This window comes from Theropithecus gelada, chromosome 2 (genome assembly GCF_003255815.1).
Source record: "Theropithecus gelada isolate Dixy chromosome 2, Tgel_1.0, whole genome shotgun sequence".
Classification (NCBI taxonomy): Eukaryota; Metazoa; Chordata; class Mammalia; order Primates; family Cercopithecidae; genus Theropithecus; species Theropithecus gelada.
In genome coordinates, this window is record NC_037669.1 from 34113027 (window position 1) to 34136583 (window position 23557).

The 23557-nt window shown below is 40.5% G+C and overlaps 1 protein-coding gene across 3 annotated transcripts in view; it reads right to left on the minus strand.

The window, feature by feature from the left end:
* DRD3 (dopamine receptor D3) overlaps window positions 1-22296 on the minus strand; it is a 50825-nt gene extending 28529 nt beyond the window's left edge. The window contains exons 1-4 of one of the 3 annotated variants that reach the window (XM_025376697.1): window positions 21817-21936; window positions 18928-19195; window positions 14656-14960; window positions 2717-2829 (exon numbers count right to left, since the gene is read on the minus strand). In XM_025376697.1, the coding sequence (XP_025232482.1) occupies window positions 2717-2829; window positions 14656-14925 (383 nt within the window). In that variant the 5' untranslated portion in view covers window positions 14926-14960; window positions 18928-19195; window positions 21817-21936. Of the gene's footprint in view, window positions 1-2716; window positions 2830-14655; window positions 14961-18927; window positions 19196-21816 lie in introns of those variants that run through there. The other 2 variants (XM_025376696.1, XM_025376698.1) reach the window with 2 other exon arrangements.
* Between the last annotated feature and the right edge of the window lie 1261 nt (window positions 22297-23557).

Sequence of the window (23557 nt, forward strand, 5' to 3'; positions counted from 1 at the left end):
TTCCTTCCTTCCTTCCTTCCTTTTCTTTCTTGTTGTTTTGAGTCAGAGTCTCACTCTGTTGCCCAGGCTGGAGTGTGGTGGTACAGTCTCAGCTCACTGCAAACTCCACCTCCTAGGTTCAAGCGATTCTCTAGCCTCTGCCTCCTGAGTAGCTGGAATTACAGACACCTACTACCATGTCCGGCTAATTTTTGCATTTTTAGTAGAGATGGGTTTTCACCATGTTGACCAGGCTGGTCTCGAACTCCTGACCTCAAATGAGCCACCTGCTTCGGCCTCCCAAATTGCTGGGATTATAGGAGTAAGCCACCACACCAGGCCTCAATCCCCCTTTTCAATTTCATCTCTTCCCAGGTTGCCCCATATCCTTCTCATGCGCCAAAGCATGATCCTCTTTTCCATAAAGCCCTTTCACATTCCCACAGTCTGATTCAGTCATCCTGGAACCTTCATAATGCTTTCTCTGTCACTATGTTGTGGCATCTCCAGCCTGCCTTTTCTAGAGGTCATAGCACAGGCCCCCTCAGTTGGCCCAGTGTTGTGCCCTGTATAGCAACAGCCTCACATTTCCTTTTACATGCTGAAATGGGAATTTTGAAAAATAATCAAAAAATGAATATGAACACCCTTTCCTCTGGTGATCCTGCAAACCAATCAGCTAACTGGATTATTTTTTATTTATATGACTTGGTTGGCTAGCCAACCAAGAGGAAAGCTAAAGAATATGTCCACAATGCTGAAAATAATACCATTAAAGAGTGTGTTTAAAAATAGAGGGGTAGGCCAGGCACAGTGGCTCACACCTGTAATCCCAGCACTTTGGGAGTTTGAGGTGGGCGGATCACCTGAGGTCGGGAGTTCGAGACCAGCCTGACCAACATGGAGAAACCCCATCTCTACTAAAAACACAAAATTAGCCAGGCATGGTGGCGCATGCCTGTAATCCCAGCTATTCGGGAGGCTGAGGCAGGAGAATCACTTGGACCCGGGAGGTGGAGGTTGCAGTGAGCTGAGATCGCACCACTGCACTCCAGCCTGGGGAACAAAAGTGAAACTCTATCTCAAAAAATAAAATAAAATAAAATAAAAATAAAAAGAAGGGTCCAGGTGCAGTAGTGTGTGCCAGTAATCCTGGCTACTTGGGAGGCTAAGGTGGGAGGATCGCTTGAGTCCAGGAGTTTGAGGCCAGCCTGGACAACATAGCAAGACCTCATCTCTGAAAAAAAAAATTATAGGAATATGACTGCATAAATCTGTAAACATAACAATATAACATCGAATTACACACTTTGAGTGGATGAATTGTGTGGCATGTGAGTTATATTTGCATAAAGCTGTTTTAAAAAGTGAAGAGTTGGGGATTTTACAATATTTTTAGCTCTAATATCTAAGTCTTTTGTATAATTTCTAGACATTTAGTGCACATTTTCAGGAATACATTATTTACAGCAGTAGAGGACTGCAGCTGGTTTGCTTCATTATCATCACCCCAAACTCTTCTACAAGACCGATCACCTGTGACATTCCCTGCTGTGCCCATTACAGAGTCTTGAACAAAGAGTATTCAGCTGAATTCAGTGGTCCCTGTTTGAAGGTAGCCAATGTTTATACCATAAAATAACAGTACCTAAGATAATACATAAGATAATAACCGTACCTAAGAATTGTGAAGATGAAATGAGTGAATGTGTGTCAAAGCTTAGCACAATGTGATAAATTCTCAATAAATGGCAGATCTTCTTTGGGGTCACCTGTTGGAGCTATGAGGTGGATGGATGATATTACTGGGAGAAGGAGAAGAGGTGGAAGGGGAAGTGGGAGAGAGAGAACTCAGAGAAGGAAAGGGAGGTGGCTTTTGACTGGCATCAAGGGCCATAGGCTTGAAAGTGACCTCCTTTACCCCAGGGCTTTCAGTGAGGCTGGTGATGTCGGGAGGGGGTGCGGGGAGGGGGAGCCAGGTAAATCTAAGGCTTAGGCAGAGGAAAGGGGAAAGAAGAGAGGAAGACAAAAGGAGAGGGGAGAAGGGAGAAACAGAGGGACCCAGAGCAAGGGTAGTGAGTCCAGGTGCTCTCAGGGATAGAAAGCAATGCTACTCAGGCAGAACACACAGAGAGGAGTCAAAATCACAGCAATTTACCCCAGCAACCAAAATGTAATGTTAAAAAACATACTATTCTTTACTTGCTTCTCTAAGCTCTATGAGAGAAACATAGATCACAGCCATGCTTTCTAAAATTGCCTTTCTCCCCCACTTCTCTCCTCTCTCCCCCTCAAAAATTATCCCTACACCTGCCCCTCTTTCTTTCTCTTTCTCTCTCCCACCTTCTCTCCATCTCTCACCTCCAACCAAACAAAACAACTACAGAATTTCCTACCAACCCCAGTCGGCTCACCTTTCCTCCTTCTCCCCCTCCCGCTTTCCTTCCTATTAGGAAGCCAAAAAGCCCCCAAAGGATGGTGGAAAAGCAAAAGCAGAATCCTGTTCAGGGAGCCGGAGGAGGAGAAAGGCCAGGAAAGCTTATAGGGTCATTATTTCCCTCCTGTCGCAGGGGTTTCTTCTCACCGGCAAACCATACTTTAAAAGAAAAAGAGAGGAAAGAAAATGTTCCAGTGTCAAGTTCTACTTGGAGGTGACCCCAGTACCCTCAAGTGCAAAATCTGTCTCTCCCCACTTCCCCAGCTTTTGGGCCACCTGGAAGGGGAATTGCAGCCCTACCTGTCTATGCTGATGGCACAGAGGTTCAGGATGCTGGCTGTACACATCATGACATCCAGGGTGACAAAAACATCGCAGCAAACGCGGCTGAAATTCCAGACTCCACCTGTCACCTGGGTATCAGAGACAAGGATGTTAGTGTTTACCCCAGTGAAGGAGCAACAACCTAGTTAGCCCTATTGTCTTTCCTATGCTGCCTAGTGTAGATGTTGGCGCTCCTGCTCCCTGTGTACCATTGTTCCTACAGGGCAGACGAACATCGAGGGAGTGCCAGGCTATCCAAGATTGGTTGCCTAAAGAAAGGACACAGTCACAGAATGTTAGAATGCTAATGCTGGAAGTGATCTTCCAAGTCAATTAGTACAGTGATTCTCAAAGTGTGGTCCACAGTGGGGTGTTATTAAAGATGTAGATTTCTGAATCCTTCCTATACCTACTGAGTCAGAATCTTTGGCTCTGTGGTCCGTAAATCTTCATTTTTGTTTTTTTACATTCATTTTATTTTTTGAGAGGGAGTTTTGCTCTTGCTGCCCAGGCTGGAGTGCAATGGCTTGATCTCGGCTCACCGCAACCTCTGGCTCCCGGGTTCAAGCGATTCTCCTGCCTCAGCCTCCCGAGTAGTTGGGAATACAGGTATGCACCACCAAGCCCAGCTAAAACCTTCATTTTTAAATAAACACTCCTGTACATACCAAGGTTTGAGAATCACTGTTGAAGTTCAAACTCAGGAGGCAACTAATGCTCCTCGTGGTTAAGTGATAACTTACTCATAGATGCTCAGCTGGTGGTAAAAGAACTTCGGTGACTGCCCGATGCGTACATTGTGCCAAAACTGTGTCTCTGAAGTCCTTCACCCAGTAGAGAGCTCATCATGTACTCAAGAAATAAGTTAAGAACACATTTTTCATAAAATTTACCTCCAAAGTAAAAATATATCTGGCTTCAGGTTATAAAGCTTGGAAACATTCTGAAACAACATCTATGGGAATCTATATAAAATAAGTCTGTGCCAATGTGACTACCTTCAACACTCTCCCTCCCCATCCACATCCCAAAAACCAAAAGGTGGGGAAAAGGGCTGGATTCTGTTTACTACTCAGAATTCGTGAGGATGGTTTCAACCTCATGCATCTGTCTATACATGTGTTTCAAGCTCCATAACATCCTCTGAGTAATGCTTATAGTCAGGAATTTAGGTAACATCATTTATATTCTAGTATATTTCTATTTATTTTTAAAACTTTTGCATAGCCTAATTGAATCAGGAAGATGTGTCAGGGAGATTGTCACCTTTAAAATGTCCACCAAAGGCCACCAATGGACCGCAAGGCTTTGTGCAGTTACCAGCTTCTTGCCTGGGGGGGTGGGCTGTCATTCTTGGGGACCCTAGTTCTCAGGGAGAAACCTGCCAGGCTTTGTGACTCTGGCTGTAGCTAAGTATTCACAATACCCCTCCTGAATAGTCCCAATGGCCATTTAAGAGCAAGAAAGTGAAAAATGGTACAGTAGCCTTCTCAACAAGAAAACAGATACTGACCAAATGACTGTGCATAAAGATAGCGCTATTCCTTCATCTGGATTCTCTATTCAAGGATCTCCTTATATGACCAGGTCACTTTACTGTTCATTTCTGTTTTATCCCAATAAAACAAGGTCCTAAAAGGCCGTCTATCCTTCCTCGTCCCTAATAACTTCTTCCCCTTGGATTTATTTCTTTTTTTGCATCTCATTTTATTCCTATGTTTGGTCATCTCCAGACTGTTTTGAGAAACCCTGACTAATGGTTTTTTGTTTAAAAGCAAGAATGAAAAGTTAAAACTAGTGAAGAAATCATCATATTTTTCATTTGGTTTTGGATTTACTGTCTCTCTTTTAGTTTGACCAATTGGCTCTATATAAATAAAGGTTGAATATGAATTTATAGGAATCCTGAGAATAAAAAGCTTTTAAAAGATTGAGAGGTAAGAATTCTGATCTAAAGAGTCATAATAACACAATGATTTAGGGTAACCAGGAGAATAAAAGATGGTTTTGTTCATTATATAGGACAGTTGCATACTGTAAAAGCTTCTTGCAAAAGCTGATTTTGTATGCTAAATTTTATTTCAACATTATATCTACTCTGCAGTTAATGTTTTTAAAAACCCTTTTTGGCATAACTGTGAACACATCTTTGTTTATGTGTGTTTCGGGCTAGGGTAGGTGAGAAAGGATAATTAGGATAACAGCAAACTTCAGTGTTTGCTGGATATTCATTCATTCATTCATTCATGCACTTATAAAGCAAATACTTGTGAAGCTCTTAATACTTGCTTTGTAGGAGCGTATGTCATGTGTGTTGAGAGGTTTTACAAAATGTACTACAGAGTCTATCCTTAAAGAATTTACAAGATAACTGGAGAAGTAAGGCATTCTTCAATAAAATACTAGAGATCATCATGATATCCTAATATTGTTAATAGGAATTAACATTTATTGAGAATTCACTGTACATGTGTTACCAATCCACATGACCCGTTCCACGAATTTCTATAACTTTGAAACTTCAGACTTTGAAAACTGAATTTGTTTTTATTATATGTGTTCTTAGAGATTTTTGAAGACAAGTTATACATTTACTTGATAAGAGATGGAGTTATTGTTACTTAACCAACACCAAGAGGAGCAGGAAGATTTGCTTGTTCACTGCTGCATCCCCACTCCCAGAGCAGGGCCCAACCATGAAAATACATTCTGAAATAATAAATGGCCTCCGACATAATCTGTCATAATAACAGCTAACATTTATTGAATGCTTACTAAGTGCCTGGTGTTCTGCAAAGCACTTTACATACATGACTTCTATTGCTGATTATAATTCTATGACAGAGGATTATTATCTTCATTGCAGAGGAAGAACCTAAAAGCTTAGAAAGAATAAGCACTTTGTCCAAGGTCACAGGGCTAGTACAGGCAGACAGAGCATTGGAATGTAGGTTGTTACCCACCCTGCTATAGGGATGTATTAGGTGAGGAGGGGTAGTTGTTGGAAAAGGGATGATACCTTTGGAAGGATGATACCTGTTGGAAGCAGGTAGATACCAGGGGAAAGAAGAAAACCAGGTACTCCTCAGGGATTTTTGTGTGGCGGACCATATCATCTCCTTTCTAGGGAAAGAGACACTCTCCTGATTGCCTCTATCCCAGGGTTCAAAGAATAGTGCAAGAGACAGTAGTACGTGCTGCCTTTGGGGCTGGTGAAAGTACACAGACAGTTTTCTTTAATACCCCTCCTGCTTAGCCCCCAAAGGCCAAAGCCCCCAAGCTGTTCTCTGGCTTCCAGGCCCCCACTGGCCCGTCATCCCATTCTGGCTATCCTCTTTTCCCATCTTCTGATTCTGCCATCAAAATTCTCATTCCCTCCTTGATTTCAGCTAAGAGTCAAGAAGAAAACAATCTGATTAGCTGATTAAAATAATTCCCACTAAGGTGCCATCACTTAGCCTTCCCTGGAGCTTATACATTAAAATTAGTCTCTAATTGATGGGACTTGTAATGAATTTTTTTTTTTTTCTATTGGCATCCTCCACATCAAGCAACTAATAGTAAGGGATCAATAAAGTGCATCTAGGTGCCAAGAATATGCTAGTAACTCTCACACATTTTCTCATCACAACCTGAAGAGGTAGATGTGATTTCTAACTTACAGATAAAGAAATGGAGACCTGGAATGGTTGAGTAATTTACCTAAGGACACATAGCTTGTAAAAGGAGCTAGAATTTCAACCCCTTTATATTAACCATTACTCTTCCTGCCTCCAAAGGTTAGTAGCTTGCACTTCTGAGATGTGTACAATTTAACTCCATTCTAGTATCATAGGAGGTAGAGGAGTTCGTGTGTGTCCATCCATTATCCCTATAGCCATGGTCTAATGAGTGCCCATGATGTGTCTGATACTTTGCTTGGACGGATGTATTGAAACAAACCTGTTTTTGTTCCCAGGATCTCAGAATACAATGTGTGCCTATTACCAGAAGTAATGTATGAATGGGTATGGGTGAACTGAGGGCCCAGGAGATAGGTACTTAAAAAACAGCTATGAGGCAATGTGATAGGCACCGAAGGTGAGATAGGTACGAAGTGTTGGAGGATTATGAAAGGCAAAATGATTTTTGAAATTAAAACAGATAAAAGTGAAAAAAGGCCGGGCATGGTGGCTCATGCCTGTAATCCCAGCCCTTTGGGAGGTAGAGGTGGGTGGATCACTTGAGGTCAAGAGTTCGACACCAGCCTGGCCAACATGGTGAAACCCCGTCTCTACCAAAAATACAAAAATTAGCTGGGTGTGGTGGTGGGCACCTGTTATCCTACCTACTTGGGAAGCTGAGGCATGAGAATTGCTTGAACCTGGGAGGCGGAGGTTGCAGTGAGCCGAGATCATGCTACTGCACTCCAGCCTGGGTGATAGAGCAAGATTCAGTCTCAAAAAAAAAAAAAAAAAAAAAAAAAAGTGAAAAAAATCAGATTGATTGAGGCTTTTTAGAGACACGATTCTTTCTCCTGCATTCTAATGAATAACTCACTTCAGAATTATACAGAAACCAGGTGGTATTACTCTTACTTGCTAATGAATGTAACTAACTTCCTGTGGCAACACAGAAGTTGAGTAAGCAGGAAAGTGTCCTCAGGTACTGAACTTGTCTATTGATTTCAATAGACACAGCCTAGGGCAGCATTCCCCAAATTTACTGATTATAAGGCAGCATTTCCTAAACCTCCAGATGCTCCTGTTAAACAAAATGATTCTTAGGCCTCACTCAGAGTAATAAGTCCCTCAAGTGATTCTTATTGTCTTGATTTGGGAAACACTGGTCTGGGGTTAAGGGGAGCATAAAATGATCCTCAGAAATGGTTGTTCCTAAAGCAGAGTTTCTTAAGCATTCTTTATCCTGTGGATTTTGTTAGCTTCATGATCCCCTTCTCAGAAGAATGCTTTTTGTTTTGAGACGGAGTCTCAGTCTGTCGCCAGGCTGGAGTGCAGTAGTACAATCTCGGCTCACTGCAACCTCCACCTCCCGGGTTCAAGCGATTCTCCTGCCTCAGCCTCCTAAGTAGCTGGGATTATAGGCTCATGCCACCAGGCCCAACTAATTTTTGTATTTTTAGTAGAGAGGGGTTTCACCATGTTGGCCAGGCTGGTGTCGAACTCCTGACCTCAGGTGATCCACCCACCTTGGCCTCCTAAAGTGCTGAGATTACAGGCATAAGCCACCACGCTTGGCCAGAAGAATGTTTTTAAAGCATGAAATAAATACAGTGGTTCATAAAGGATATCAATTTTATTGAAATATAGTTATCAAAGTATTTAAAATATATGTGTTTCTTTAATAATTCATTAAATAACAAGATCTAGTGGCAGGTCCAACATTTGTATAATTTCAGAGTAACGATGAGTATAAGTGATGTTTCAAGATGTCTGCAACAATCATAATGTGGTTTGAAAATATAAATATCATCAGTGTGCAGGAAGGAGTGTTAAAAAGTTAAACAAAATTTGGGAGGCTGAGGCAGGAGAATCACTTGAACCAGGGAGGTGGAGGTTGCAGTGAGCTGAGATTACACCACTGCACTCCAGCCTGGGCAACAGAGTGAGACTCCATCTCAAAAGGAAAAAAAAAAGTTAAAAAAATTGAGAAAAAAAATCTGTGATTTCTACTGGTCACACTAAAGATTTCTTCTGCTGTAGGTTGATAGCTACATTTGGAATTAAAGGAAATTCTAAATTTCATCTCAGGGAAAGTAAGTGAGTAGTTTTATTTACATCCAAGTTGATGAACTCTCCAGATTAAGAACTCCAACTCTAAAGAGATGAATTTTTAGTTATTTGGAAATAATTAAGAGGCAAAAGTAGAAGTACTTCTCTAATTAGCCTCTTCAGTCCATTTTGCTTGCCACATTTGGAGTATTTCTTGGTGGGAGGGTTGCTGTGGGGCAAAACAGAATAATAAATAAGGATTTTTCACTTCTCTGCATCTTAATTTCTCCATCTGTGAAATGGGGGGTTTGTAGCTTATTGGTTCCCAAATGTCATAGCAGATGTCTAGCTGGTTGCACAAGTCATGTAAGGTGGGAGTTGGGCTTGGGGCTCATTATAACTACTCTAGACTTCCAGGGCTGCCCTGGAAATGCTGGTTTGGTAGACCCGAGGTAGACCCAACAGTTTCTTTCTTTTTTTTTTTTTTTTTTTTTGAGACAGAGTCTTGCTCTGTCACCCAGGCTGGAGTGCAGTGGCACGATCTCGGCTCACCCTCCCGGGTTCAAGCGATTCTTCTGCCTCAGCCTCCCAAGTAGCTGGGATTACATGTACCTGCCATTATGCCCAGCTAATTTTTGTATTTTTAGTAGAGACGGGGTTTTACCATGTTGGCCAGGCTGTTCTCGAACTCCTGACTTCAGGTGGTCCACCCGCCTCAGCCTCCCAAAGTGTGGGGATTACAGGTGTGAGCCACCACACCCGGCCAACAGTTTGTATTTTTAACAAGCAGTCTCTCTTTCCCTTATGCTATAAATTAAATGTGTCCCCTAAAAAGCATGTGTTGGAAACTCAATCCCCAATGCAACAGTGTTGGGAGATGGGGCCTAATGAGAGGTGATTAGCCTTGAGGACTCTGCCCTCATGAATGGATTAATGTTGTTGTGGGAGTGGCTTCCTTATAAAAGGACAAGTTCGGTCCCCTTTTGCCTCTCTTCTGCCCTCCCACCTTCCACCATGGGATGATAGCATGAAAGCCTTTCCCAGATGGAGGTCTCTTGATCTTAGACTTCCAAGCCTCCAGAACTGTAAGAAATAAATCTGTTCTTTGTAAATTACACAGCCTCATGTATTCTGTTGTAGCTCCACAAAATGGACTAATACACCCCCTAACGAAAGTTTAGCTCAGACTGCTCAAAGTTTAGGTGCATTAGAAGTATGGAGGAGCTCATTTCAATATGAGACTCCAAGACTCATCCTCAGAGATATGATGTCATTAGAATATGGCCAGGAATTTCTTGTGGTTGGATCACACTGTGGAAATGATGGCAAAAATAATCTCCAAGCCTTTCCAGCTTTAATATTCTATGACTTTTTATCAAAATCCAGAGTTTGGTGAAGAGACTGTGAGAATCTCCTGTTTTTGTTTTCCAGTAGGGAGGTCTTAAATTGCTATCACTTGGGGTTTTCTGAGCTGTGGCAAAACTTTCCTTTAAAAAAACTCACTTCTTTATTTTTAATAATCAATATCATTACAAACTCAAAGATTCCTCCCTTCCTAAAATTTTGCTCTTCTTTCCTTTCATCACCATCCGACCTCGATTGCTTTTTCTGTGGTGCGTTTCCTTGCCTGAACTCATCCTGTTCTATCTTGCTTGACTACCTTTCTTAATCCTCAAGTTATTCCTCCTGTCTATACTGGGACCCAAGTAGTCTGAGTTTAGTATTCCAAATGTTCCCCTGGCTGCTTGTACTGCCTTTCTATCCTGATAAAAGTGCTTTAAACATCACAAAAGGTGCTTCACTGAGTGGAACAAAATAAGATGTTTGTGCTTGGAGAGGAAACTCCGGAGTGCAGACGGTAAAGCAGGAAATTAAAATCTTGAGAGGAAATCTGAGATAGAACTATTTGGGATGCCTCAGAAAAGTTGAGAAAATGTTGCAAACTGATTTAAACAGATAGCCAAGCCAGGAGTCCTCTGAAATATAATCTTCTGTGAGGTCACCTGCTTGGTTTTTGTCCTGAACTTCTCTGCCAGGCTTGAGGACAGAGAATACTGAAGAACGTCAGTGACTGGTCCCTGTGAGCCCCCTTATGTATGCCCACGTGAAGGCTCCTCTGTGTCTTAAAGATGAGAATGATACCAATGAAAGCTGACTGTGGTTCCCACTTACAGACTATCCTCTTCCATCTTTCCAATAAATAGGCCCTAGATTCCACTGGGAATCTGTGAGATCCCTGGGCAGTGTCCAAGGAAGAAACACATAACCTGTGTTAAATCAGTTTTTCAATTTGGAAATCATGTGCCACAAGCCAGTCCAATCAGAGCACATCTTGATACCTCTACTAGAAATTCTAAGAAAAGGATTTTCTCTCTTGCCGTGAATGGTGTGGTGTGGACATGTGAGGCCTATAGCTTGTCCTGTTGCCTGCAGGTAAGGTCAGTATATGGGAAAAGGCAGAGCTGAGAGAACTGTAGGGAAATGGAGCTGGTGCCCTGATGGAACTGTGCCTGCAGCCCACCCTCCCAGAGGACTTTATAAAGTTCCTGGTATGACAGTCAATGCATTCTGTTTTTTCATTTAAGCCAATTGGAGTTAAGCTTTTTTAAAACTTATAATTAAAAGTGTCTTAAGTGAGATATTTATGGATCAAAAGTTTTGGTTATCAAAATACTCTATCAGTTGATGACAGCTGTGTCTAATATCAGCTCAAGGTGGAAAATGTTGTTGTCACCTCCATGTTATGCACTGAAATCCATGTCTTCTGACTCCCAGTTCTGAGTCTTTTTCTTGCAGCATGACACTGTGTTGAAATGACATTCATCCCAGTGAATTCCAATAAAGGCAATGTGATACTTCATTGCCTACCTCAGAGAAATTCCCCACCCCTACATCTTTTTTAAATAAAACACACATTTTCATTTTTTCTTTTTTAGCTTCCTTTGCAGCTAAAGGTGGCCTCATGACTAAGTTCTGGCCAATTAAGCTTATGTGAAATCTCTTAGAAACATACTTCAAGCTACTACAGGAAAAGTGCTCTCTCTCTCTCTCTCTCTCTCTCTCTCTCATTTACTGCTGTCCCTATCCATCCTATTTTTGAATACTGCCATGGTGCTAGGGGGCTATGGCAACATACAGAACTAGGCCAGCTTGCCAAGGATGGCGAAGAGGAAGGATGGAAATGTCTGGTCTGTGATGACACCATGGGGCAGCTGAACCAACACAACAATTCTTTTCCTCCAGAATTCTGGTTATTTGAAAAACATTAAATGTAATTAAGTCACAACTAATCAAGATTTCCAATATTTACAGCCAAAACATTCCTACGTCATAAATACTGGTGTCTGGCAAAATGAGCCAATTTTCCTTTGAAGAAGGTGGATGTGTTCAAATCAAAGCACATGAGGCTATGAATTTGGTGAATCTTTGGATCCCAAAATGGTGTTCTCCTCATGTATATCTTATCATCCTGGGGGCCCTCAAGCCTATAGCAGTCTCGGTGATCAACATTGCACCCTTTTCTTTTCCAAAGGGAGCTCTTAGGTAAAATTTAGTAATTACTGGAGTAGCTACTCAAACTGCACTATCATTAGGACAAGTTAGTGAGAATAACACTTTGCTTCTTCTTGAGGCACATGGATTTATATATCCATAGCCCATATTTTAAGGGCTCAAAGTGCTCTTTTCTTTCATTAAGGTGCCTCATCTGCCTCTAAGGAAAGACAGGAAAACATTTGAGATTAAGAAAAGTGTAGACTGATGTAAGATAGAGAGACTTGGTCCTCTGTATTCTTCACTGGCTTTAGTGCCTCTCTTTGGTCTTACCAACTTGCTTCAAGACCCAGTCAGTGCCTTGAAGCAAGTTGGTAAGACCAAAAAGAGGCCCTAAAGCCAGTAAGGAGATGTCTCTGCTCCCCTAAATCTTCCTGATGTGCATGTAGATTTTAAAAATCATGCTCTTATTGCTTCTCAGCCTTTTGGTTAAGATCAAATATAAAAATTATGATCTTGATCACTGAATACCTACACGAAATAACCTGTTGGACAGAGGACAAAGTATTATGGTTTTTGTGGGGAGAAACCAAGAACTCCACCAGAGCTGTTCTCATGGAAGAAAACCTATAGGTACTACTACAGTGATTTCTTTAAGATTTCCTGTCATTTTCTGTAGTCTCAGCTGCCCCTCTATGCTCAGCAGTAGAATAGGAGCACCACTATATCAGAAGGTGTGGCTGGAAGGGGATGCCATGGATTTCTAGTGTGGAAAAGTCATGATGTCCATCTCCTAAACCAGTATATACAAACGGTTTCCAGTATGGTCCAACCAGAGTCCTATAAATAATCACAAATACGTAGCCAACAAATGCCCCTGAGTGGCTTTGTCACAGACACCAAACACCTGATTTTATCTTAGAGGGAATAAAAATGCTCATTAGAGTGAAGGTCCACTGCCTATGTTTCTTTCTGACATTCATCCTTCTGGAGGACTTAAGAATCCTTGGAACATATAGAAATGCACAAAAACATTTTAGGAGGATGATGGCAGTGCTGTGAGTCATTGACCAATTCATATTGGCTGGTTGCAACTTAAGTGCCTCATTCTTGAACAGAAATGTCACATGCTTTGAATTTTTTTTCAGGCTCATTATTGTTGGATGTCAAATAACAAATAGCTCATCCCCAAACGTCCTCTCACCAAAAAGTCTGACTGTAACAATAGATAGAGAGGCAGATGGTATTAACAGGAACAGCCCATATAATGCATACATTACAGAGAAGATTCATTTCATCATGCATATACCAAATGTTATAATAGTTAGCATGTATTGTGTGCCAGGTAGTATGTTTAGGCTACAGGAAATAAAGAATAAAGATCTAGTCTCTGATTTCAAGGTTGACTCAGACTAATTGGGTTGACAGAAAAATCAATTATAAGACCCTTCACCCTTCCCACTAGGATTATCCTAACTGGAAAGAATAAATACATATTTTTTCCTCAAGAATTCCCTTAGCCTTTAGATCTACCCAGCCTAGTTGTTTTTCTTCTTTTCTTTTTATTTCTCTATTTTCTTTTTTTCTTTCTTCACATCTCCCCCTTGAGATAATAAGTCTAATTTTAGTTCCCAGCCATTCTTTAACAAAGGTATTAGCATAGGCCGTCTATGTACAAGGTTTTTGCTCTCCCGTGATATGTCACACTTAATTAACTGTCACTTTTGCTATCAATATTAACTGAGATATTAATCTGATGAATCTTAATTTCTCTTAATCATAGCATCATTTCGATCCTTCATTGGATACCTCTTTAAAATGACACACAGTAGAGAGGAGAAATATTAATAGTATACTCAGGTTTTTTGGTTTTTTTTTTTAATCACATCTTAAGTAACTGCATGTTTTCCTGGTAAGAATATCTGTTTCTTGAACAGATATGGTCATTCTGATTTCCTTGTTAGCAAATGGGTGTTTTGTCTTGACCACCTCCTGGCTCTCTTTTGTACTCCCAATTGAAAATACTTTCAAATTTAATAAATGTTTCTCCCCAAAAGAATTCACCAGGATCTGCTGCACTATCTGTCTGGCAAAGGCTCTGTACTATTCATGGACACATGGAAAATACACATTTGAGGGTTTTGTCTGTTCCTTTGGTAGCAGAGTCTACGAAGAGCTGGTACCCAGGAGGAAACAGCAAAGAGGGACTGAATCATCAAAAGAAGTCTGATCTGTTTGCTGGTCATTATTTCTATCTTTCCCTACATTCACTATTTTTTTTTAAAATAATTCTTTTTTTCCTCCTGGCCTCGCATCCCTCCTGCACACCCTTACCCTCATATACATTGAGCACTGGTGAAGATGCCTTCTGGACTGCCTCACCCAGCCCACCATGTCATTGAGACACGCCTGGCACAGAGAATAAACTCTAGGCCATATTAGGAAGAGTCCCATCACTCAAATCCTGTCACCTGAACACTGGAGACCCACGAACAGAATCATTCTCAGCGCCCTGGTTCTGACCCAGGTGGAGGATGGGATGGTGGCTGTTTTCCAGAGCTTTAACTCTCTCATTAAAGGGAGAATTAGAGTTTTCCTTTCTTCCTCAGTTCCTGACTGTTTGGGGAGTCTTTTGAGCCCCGAAGGCCGGAACTCAGGGAAGACAAATACAAGCACAGTCATAGAGACAGCATGTGCCTGAAGTCTACTCACCTCCAGGTATACCACCCAGGGCATCACCAAGGTGGCCACCAGCAAGTCTGCCACAGCCAGGCTCACTACTAGGTAGTTGGTGGTAGTCTGCAGGGCCCTCTCCTTCAACACAGCCATGCACACCAGGCCATTGCCGAAGACGATGGCCAGGATGAGCGCGCAGTAGGAGAGGGCATAGTAGGCATGTGGGCGGGCCTGGCTGGCACCTGTGGAGTTCTCCACCCCACAGGTGTAGTTCAGGTGGCCACTCAGCTGGCTCAGAGGTGCCATAGCCCAGGGGGAGGTACGTGATGCCAAGGGGCTTCCTGTGAGGAGACAGAAAACAATATTAATAAAATCAGACTCTTTGGAGCTTGGTTGCTTAGTTACATTTTTTTATTTATTGCATCAACAAATATTTATTGAGCATTTTCTATATAGTAGGCACTGTTGTGAGAGTTGGAGACACAGCAATGAACAAAACAGATAAAATCTAATTCCTCCCCTTTGAAGCTCCCATTCTAGAGGGGAAGACAGATAATAAACAAGACAAATAAAAGATGTGGTGTGTTCGATAATGATATGTATATTGGAGACAAATCAAGGAGGGGGGTAAGTAATGGGTGAAGATTGTATGTATGTGAATGAGTATCTGAGTATAATCAGGAATTCCTCATGGAGAAATCAGCAATTGAGTCAAGACCTGGAGGAGATCAGGAAGCAGACCATGCAGATATCAGATGGGATAGCAGTCTGAGCAGTGAGAACAGCAGGTGCCAGCGGGAAGGGCTAGCACATAGAAGGCATAGGAGGGAGGCCAGTGAGGCTGAAGACAAGCGAGGCAGGAGTAGAATAGGAGGGTGTGAGGTAGAGAGATTGTGCAGGGCTATTGAAAGTACCATGCTTGGACTCTGAGTGAGACGGGAAGCTGTTGCAGGATTACAAACCCAGCTCTTCTGCTTCCTAACTCTGGGACCTTATGCATATTACTTTACCTCTCTGAGCTCCAGATTATTCCCATGTAAAATGTGGGAATAATGAAACCCATCTATCTTAGTCCATTTTGGGTTGCTATTACAGAACACCTGAGTCTGGGTAATTTATAAAGAGCAGACATTTATTCTCTCACAGTTCTGAAGGCTAGGGGAAGACATAAGGCCTGCGACTTAGGGTGTAACCCTGAAACCCAAGCGAAAGTGACTCTTGCTCCAGGCTGTGTGCTATAGAGGAGCCTACTCTGGTCTTCTGCTATGGTTTGAGTGTTTGTGTCTCCCTAAATTCATATGTAGAAATCCTAACACCCAATATGATGGTATTAGGAGGTGGGGGTCTTTGAGAGGTGATTAGGTTATGAGGACAGAGCCCTCATGAATAAGATTAGTGCTTTTATAAAAGAGACCCAGATAGCTAGCTAATCTCTTTTACCATGGGAGGACACAGTGAAAAGACAGCCATTTGTGAACCAGAAAGCAGGCCCTCACCAGACACTGAATCTTCTGGTGCCTTGATCTTGGACTTCCCAGCCTTCAGAACTGTGAAAAATAAATATCTGTTGTTTATAAGCTACTCAGTTTACGGTATTTTGTGATAGCAGCCCAAAAGGACTAAGGCACCCTCTACTGGTTATGCCTCTAGCCCCTACAGGATGATGTTGTAACCTCCCACAGTGCCAAGGAGAAGGTCCACTAAGTTTACAACCCTGTCTACACCACACTCAGGGAATTCTCTGCCCAACTGCTCAGAGCCTGTTTCCAGGACATCATGGGCCTCATTCTAAATCTGTCACCCTGAGGGAGACTATGCCATAAATGTGTAGGGTTCCTGGGGCCAAGTGGTGGCTTTCAGTTAGAGCTCAGTCAAATAGATTCTATGTAGTCTGAGGTGGGGAGATAAGAGTCCAGGGTCCCTGAGGCAGGTTAGGGGTGGGGGCCCAGCTTCTCCTATATAGTCACATTTTGTATAGAATTTTGAAGGGTCCAGGAATCTTTTTTTTTTTTTTTTTTTTACAGATAGTATTTATATGATAAAAGTTACTTCTTTAAAACATTTTTAAATCAGGTTAGTAAGTTTTAAATGTTCTTAACATATAATGACATTTACAATCAATCGTTTTAAATCTGAATATAAGTCCTTTTGAAGCATGACCAAATGAAATACAGATCTCTTCACAGAAATCCAAATCAAACCAATGATTCCAAATTACATAATAGATATATAAATAAAAATTTTGCCAATATACAATTGACGTTTTGACTCTATAAAGAGACATTTTAGTCTCTTTATAGACGAACAAAGTAAAAGTGATAACTTCACTGGTTCTTTTGAAAAAATAAGGATTCACCAATATGGATTTAGACAAGTAGACCTAGTGAATCTTGCTGTCTTTTAAATATTCTCCTGATAAAAATTCACCAGAGATATTTTAAAGGCTGGATAAAGCCCAAACGTTAATTATATACGACTAATTTGAAGATTAATTTGAATACATGGGTCCAGGAATCTTAAATTCAAACTTGGCCTTCCACGTTGTTACGAAGGTGTATTCATCAAGGTGGGAAGATGAAACATTTTACTCAATGGTTTGTTGGTTACGACTTTAAAATATTTAAACATGGTACATATGGACCTTTATGGGAACTCTCTCTCCAGGCCCTGGCAAAAGTAGAGGCTGGCTTGGTGGCCAGAATTTGCCCTCAAGCTAGGTATCTGTAGCTCTCCCTTGATTAGGAGACTGGCCTAATCATGGCTGTCATTTTGTACCTCACTTTGAAATGTTTCAGCCTGAAATGTGAAAGAGTTAAAATGAACAAATAATTGGGAAAGGGTGACAAACTTGGAATGAATTTAGAGAATTGTTTTAAAAAATTGTCCTTTATCTTGGCACACTGTTTGCACTCAATGTATTTTAAAACATAATAATAATTCTTGATAATAGTTATAATTTTCTCATTATTCAGAGGAGGGCAGCCGCTACCCTGGAGATAGCACCACTGCTGCCAAGAGCTTTTGGAAAAATACAATGCTTTCTGATTGTTCAAGGATATTTCCACTTTTAAGGCAGGCTCAGGCCCAAATGTCTTCCTTTTCACAACTGGGCCACTTCGGAACACAGTGGCCAGAACCCCTCTTTTCTGGGGTCTGCAGTGGTGAATAATGTCTTAGCTTCCTCTCACCTGCCAAGTAAGAGGGAGGCATAAAACCTTAGGATATTTATTACCCTTTGGCTGGACTTTTTACTCTGCCAAGAGGTTTGACAGCTACCTAAAAATAGTATAGCTGAATGCCAGTGGCTAATTATACGAAGGGAAACCCTCAACTCTGAAAATCAATTCTGAGCCTGATGTTGGAATCACAGTTGCATGGATTTCTGATTTCTAATTTATTTTTTCCACATCTGATCTTCGGTCCTTTATAGCAGCAGGTGGGTTAAACTGTGATTGTTCAGGTAGTTTCTGATGAGTTGTAGATGTGGGAGATGAAAGCAAAGATGCGTGAGATGCTAGATTACTCTGTCTCTCAGCTAATTGTTTCAACTTCCTCCCTGCTTAGATTTTTTTTTTTTTTCTTTTCAAACCAGAGTTGCTTATATAACACAGAACTGAGCTGGGCTTTCTTCTTTCTTTTCCCTCTGTTAGATATGCTAACAGATAGGAAACGGGTCTCAGGTAGGAAGAAGCAAAGAGCCTAGAGAATTCATTAACTCAATCACTCTCTAAGTAATTTACAATGATAGTCTGGTTTCCTCATCAGCAAAATGGAGATAATCATATCCACTTCATAAGGTCATTATGAAGATTAAATGAAATTTTATACATGAAGTTTGGCACTACTGACAATTTGGACTGAATAATTCTTTGTTGAGGAGGTTGTCCTGTGCAGTGTGGGGTGTTTAACAGCGTCCTTTACATATACCCACTAGATGCCAGTAGCATACCCCTCCCCACAAGTTGGGACAATAAAAAATGCTTCTAGATGTTGCCAAATATCCCAGGGGAGGAGGGCAAAATTGCTCTCCCCATTAACAATCATCACTCTAGCATAATGTCTGGCACATAGCACCAGAAATAGAGTTGCTTTTACTGTTAAGAGGAAAGTGGGAATAGATGAAGAGTTAAATAATCTACAATTGTAGAGTATCTAGTGAACTTGGAAATGATGACATTCATGGTGACCTCAGCAAACAGTGTTAGGAGTTAAAAGTGGGTAGGAGGTAAAATAATAGAGAAGGCAGAGAAATAGAAGAGTACTCCTGGCTTCATTCTTTTAAGATTCATTACATATAACACTACTTACACATTTTAATGAGCTTTTAAATGCCTTACAAAGTATTGATTTATCTTGGTCTTTATAGTTTGTTCTGGCATCTCTTAGAGTGAGTGCATAACCTATTTAAAAAGGCAGGGGAACAGAGAGTGGTCAGGTCCCCATCAGTTATGACATTTGTCCTGCTTTGCTGATGTTCAGTCCCTCAGTGCTGAATAACAGTCCACCTGAAACACTCGTGGGGTTCCTCCTTAGTACCTCATTAAGACTTACAGAGTTTTAATTATTTGTTCTCTTTCTGTAAGAGAACAAATGAAGATGAAGACAACTACATCTAGGCTACCACTGTGTGTCAAGTATGAGTACTTTACATGCATTTTAATACTTACAGCAGCCCTAAAGGTGGATAATGATCTATTTCTTTTATGGATTAAAAAAACTGAGAGATCAATTACTTTCTCAAGATTACACAATGTGTAAGGGGCTGATTTGAACCAAGCTTTATCTCAGGCATTCTTAAATCCCAAACTCATAATTATCTAATGGGTCTCTGCTGGGCATGGAAGTTGATGTTAATCATTCCCAGCCCTGCTTGGGGGCTCATTTCTGTAATACCAGCACTTTGGGAGGCTGAGGTGGGAGGATCACTTGAGGCTGGGAGTTTGAGACCAGCCTGGGCAAAATAGTGAGACTCCATCTTTGCAAAAATAAAATAAAAGAAAAATTAGCTGCGTGTGATGCCATGTGCTTGTATTCCCAGCTACTTGAAAAGCTGAGGCAGGAAGATTGCTTGAGTCCAAGAGTTAGAGGCTGCAGTGAGCTATAATTGTACCACTGCACTCCAGCCTGGGTGACAGAGCAAGATCCTGTCTCAAAGAAAAAACCCCACAAAACTCATTCCCAAGTTGAGGTGGATTTTACTAAACCCAGAACAAAACACTTCAGTAACAGGGTTCCATGATACATCTTCACTCATTTCACAGATCTCTGGCTGTTGCCACATCTAATCTTTTACTCAGATGCCTCCTGACACCAGTCTCCAGAGCTTTTCTGGTCTGGGCTATAATTTGGACTTGCTATATTGCCTGATAAAATTAATAATTATAGCTAAAGTTTATAAGCATTATCATCATTCAACCTCACAGCAACCTGTTGAAGAAGGTAAGCACTATTATCATATCAAGTTTTCTAGATAAAAAAGGTGAGTCACAGAGAGGTTAAATATCTTGCTGAGAACACAAACCAGTAAATGATGGAGTTGATTCAACCCAAGATTTGTCTGATTCCAGAGTTCATGTTCTTAACTATGCCACTTAAGTATGCCACTTTTAGGGGTGAGGCAGACAAATGTGAAATGGGTACTAATTTTAAAATCTCACTTGTTCAGAGTATCTTATGCACATCATCTGACTAGGTTTGGTGAAGTAATGCAGGTGCACACTGCTCATAGAACCAGTGGGAGTCACATTGTTATTATTATTAGAGATAGTCTTTAGCATTTCTATGCTACTTTCTTCTTGCAAATTGCTGCCTATTTTCCTAAAAAAGATTCACAAATGCATTGCAATACATAGCATATTTATGTATTTGGGCACATTTACATTGTTGGTAAATGTACAGAGAAAAACTGTTGCTGGTTACTGAGGTCCAGTAGCTAAGATAATAGTTTTCCCCCCTCATTAAACCTGTCTAGTAAAGCAGAGCATACTCACTTTCCATCACAACCTCTAAAGACTGAGCATCTTACCATTCTAATCAGAGATAAAATGGGGAACTCAGAAAATAAATCAATAAGCAAATATTAATTGACGACCAACTTCAATGCATTAGAAATTGAATCTGATATTGAGTAGAAACTGTTCTGTATTTGCTTTAATGCATATTCTATAATAAACAGCCTTCTGTATGGATGCTTAAATATTAGGCACCCATTTGGATACTATCAGTATTTTCCTTGCTCAATACCCTTGCTCACTGCTAGCCACACAGACCCTTGAAAATATTCAACTACAAATAAATGAGTGCCGGAGTAAGAATCTTTCTCATCTTGTCTCTACTTCTCCTTGACTATAAGAGATCCCAATGCCATGTCAAGCAGTGGTTCTTCACTCTTACCTAAGAACAGATATTTTACAAACCCTTTAGTATCAATAAGCAAAGGGCTTCACCTATAAAGAGAAACAGTCATGCACAATGAGTTTAGAATCCAAGTTTCACTTTGCTATTGCTGCATTATTATACATGCATGCATTTTGATGGTATTCAATTAAACTAAATGCATGAACTGGAACAAATACCTAATTGCAATGACTTCTGTTGTCCCAGTAAGCTACAGCAAGCAATGGAAGTCTCACAATTAAATAACAACAATACCCTAAAAATCATATACCATCATCAAAGGAAACATACACAATCATCATCTCAAGTACTACATATCTCTGCTGGGAATAATTGGATTCTGACTTGGAAACAGCCTGACTTTAAATAGACCATTGAAAATAGTGCCTCTCCAAACCTTCAGCTCTGAATTGCCAGGGTGCTGAATTGAGGAGTTTAAAATAACAGACCCTTACAATTAAGTAAAATCCTTAAGAGGAATACAATCAACTTCCATACAAATCCTAGAATAATAACCGCTTTTTGTTTTCTATCTTTTAATTCTTCCTTGATATAGCTTCTAGAGTCCACAAGGTACAATTTTGGGGAAAAAAATAGAAGAAAAAGGAATATAAAAGGTTTCTGCTGTCTAACCACTTAGAAGAAAAAGAAAACCATTTCCTCAGGGCTTTGGTTTTTAAATAAGAGGGGGTATTGAGTTTTAATGCATATTTTTAGAGATCCACAGAACCCCAAGCTGATTAAATAACCTTGAGGAAAATACTATGTACTAAATTAGAAACGAAAAGAAAAATTACTTACCCTAAAATTTTCTTCTGATTTCTGGAGACCGAGGAGTTTACCACTTCGGCTCCTGCAGCCATTTACTGACAGCAGACATACCCAAGCAAAGCAAACTTTGCCTTTCTCAGGACTCAGAAACTATGAAATGAACAGAAAGAAATCACCCATTTTTTGCCTCTAAGGTGAAATTACTTGAGTGCTGCTCTTCCAGCTTCCCTATTAGACCTTAGTGCACGTTTCATAGCTGCTTTAGAATGTATCCGTTTTCTGTAGAGGATTTGGGAGGGACCCTAAACTGAGCATTGCTTGGGTCAGGCGCTCAGAGGTTCTGTCCTTGGTGCTGAAAGAGAGATGGAGTAGGCACAAGCAGGATCCGTTTTCTACCTCGCTCTCTTTTCCTCTTTGTCTCTATCTGCTCTGGTACTGTGCTTTTTAGTACATGTGTATTTTCTCCTCAGTGCTCTTTTTAATCTTAGTTTTTCCACTGTTTTTACCTTTATGCTTTAATTTCTCTTGAATAACTCTCACCTTCCTCAGTTTAATTGCCTTTCCAGATTCTGGTGGGTGTAAAAATGATTAGTTCAGAAGAAGGAACAGATCTTCAAATTGATACCACAATTGGTTAATGGAAATCAGTACAATTTAAAACACAATTGACAGGATAATTGAACTTGGAGGTGTAAGCCTGTCTGGGAAAAGAAGGTTAAAGGAAACATATTACAAAGGCAGCAAAACTGAGGCATGGCGTATAACTGGCAATAAAGATGAAATAAGCTTAATACTGTAAGAAATGTTAAATGTTTACTTAGCAGCACTTCTTGTTTTCAGAGAACTTCACAAATATTTGCCAATTCATTCTTACTGCTTCTCTGTGATATATGTGCATATATATCTTTTAAAAAACTGGTTTAGAACAAGCTAAAGTGAGATGCAACCAAGGGCAATATCAGTGAAAGTCAGGAGTAGAACACAAACAATCCTAACTTATGGTCACTTATTCATCTTACATTTTACTGTGGAATCCTAACCATTTCCTGTTATCTCTCTCTTTTTTTTTCTCCTCTGTTTAGGCAATGTGGTAATTCTTCGGCTGTTTTCTCTGCCAACAGTGGATGTACTTGGCAACTGCAGTGCAGTCATGGGGAACCTAGTTCTCTTTTGACTATGATGGAGACCTCTGCTGGCTGAAAAAGAAGGCAGCAGCATCAACAAGGTCTAAATACTGCTATTGATAACAACCATCATTTATTGAGCATGTACTTTTAGCCAGTCATTTTAATGTGTTGCTCCTTTTAATCTTTTCAACAACCCTAAGGCAGGTACTATTTTTTGCCACCCTTAATTTATGAGTAGGAAAATTGAAGCATAGAGTGGTTAGTATAATGTCTGAAAGTCATACAGCTAACAAGTGGCTGACCCAGGATTTGGATCTAAACATCCTAATTCTCTTAACCACTATGATATAGTCTTCCAAAGGCAGAAAATTTAAACTTCCCAGAAGACAGATAATATGTCAGAGAGAATAATAATTATGACAACAATAATAATGTTAATAATACATTTGTATGTAATTATATTTAATAATCATTTAGATGATTTAGAAAATCATTTTGTAAATTATGTTCTTGTTTGTACGTTACAGCAATCTTCATAATGCCATTTTTATAGAGGCTGTTATGGACTAATTTGTGTCCTTCCAAAATTCATATGTTGAAGCCCTAACCTTGGAACATGACTGTATTTGGATGTAAGATCTTTG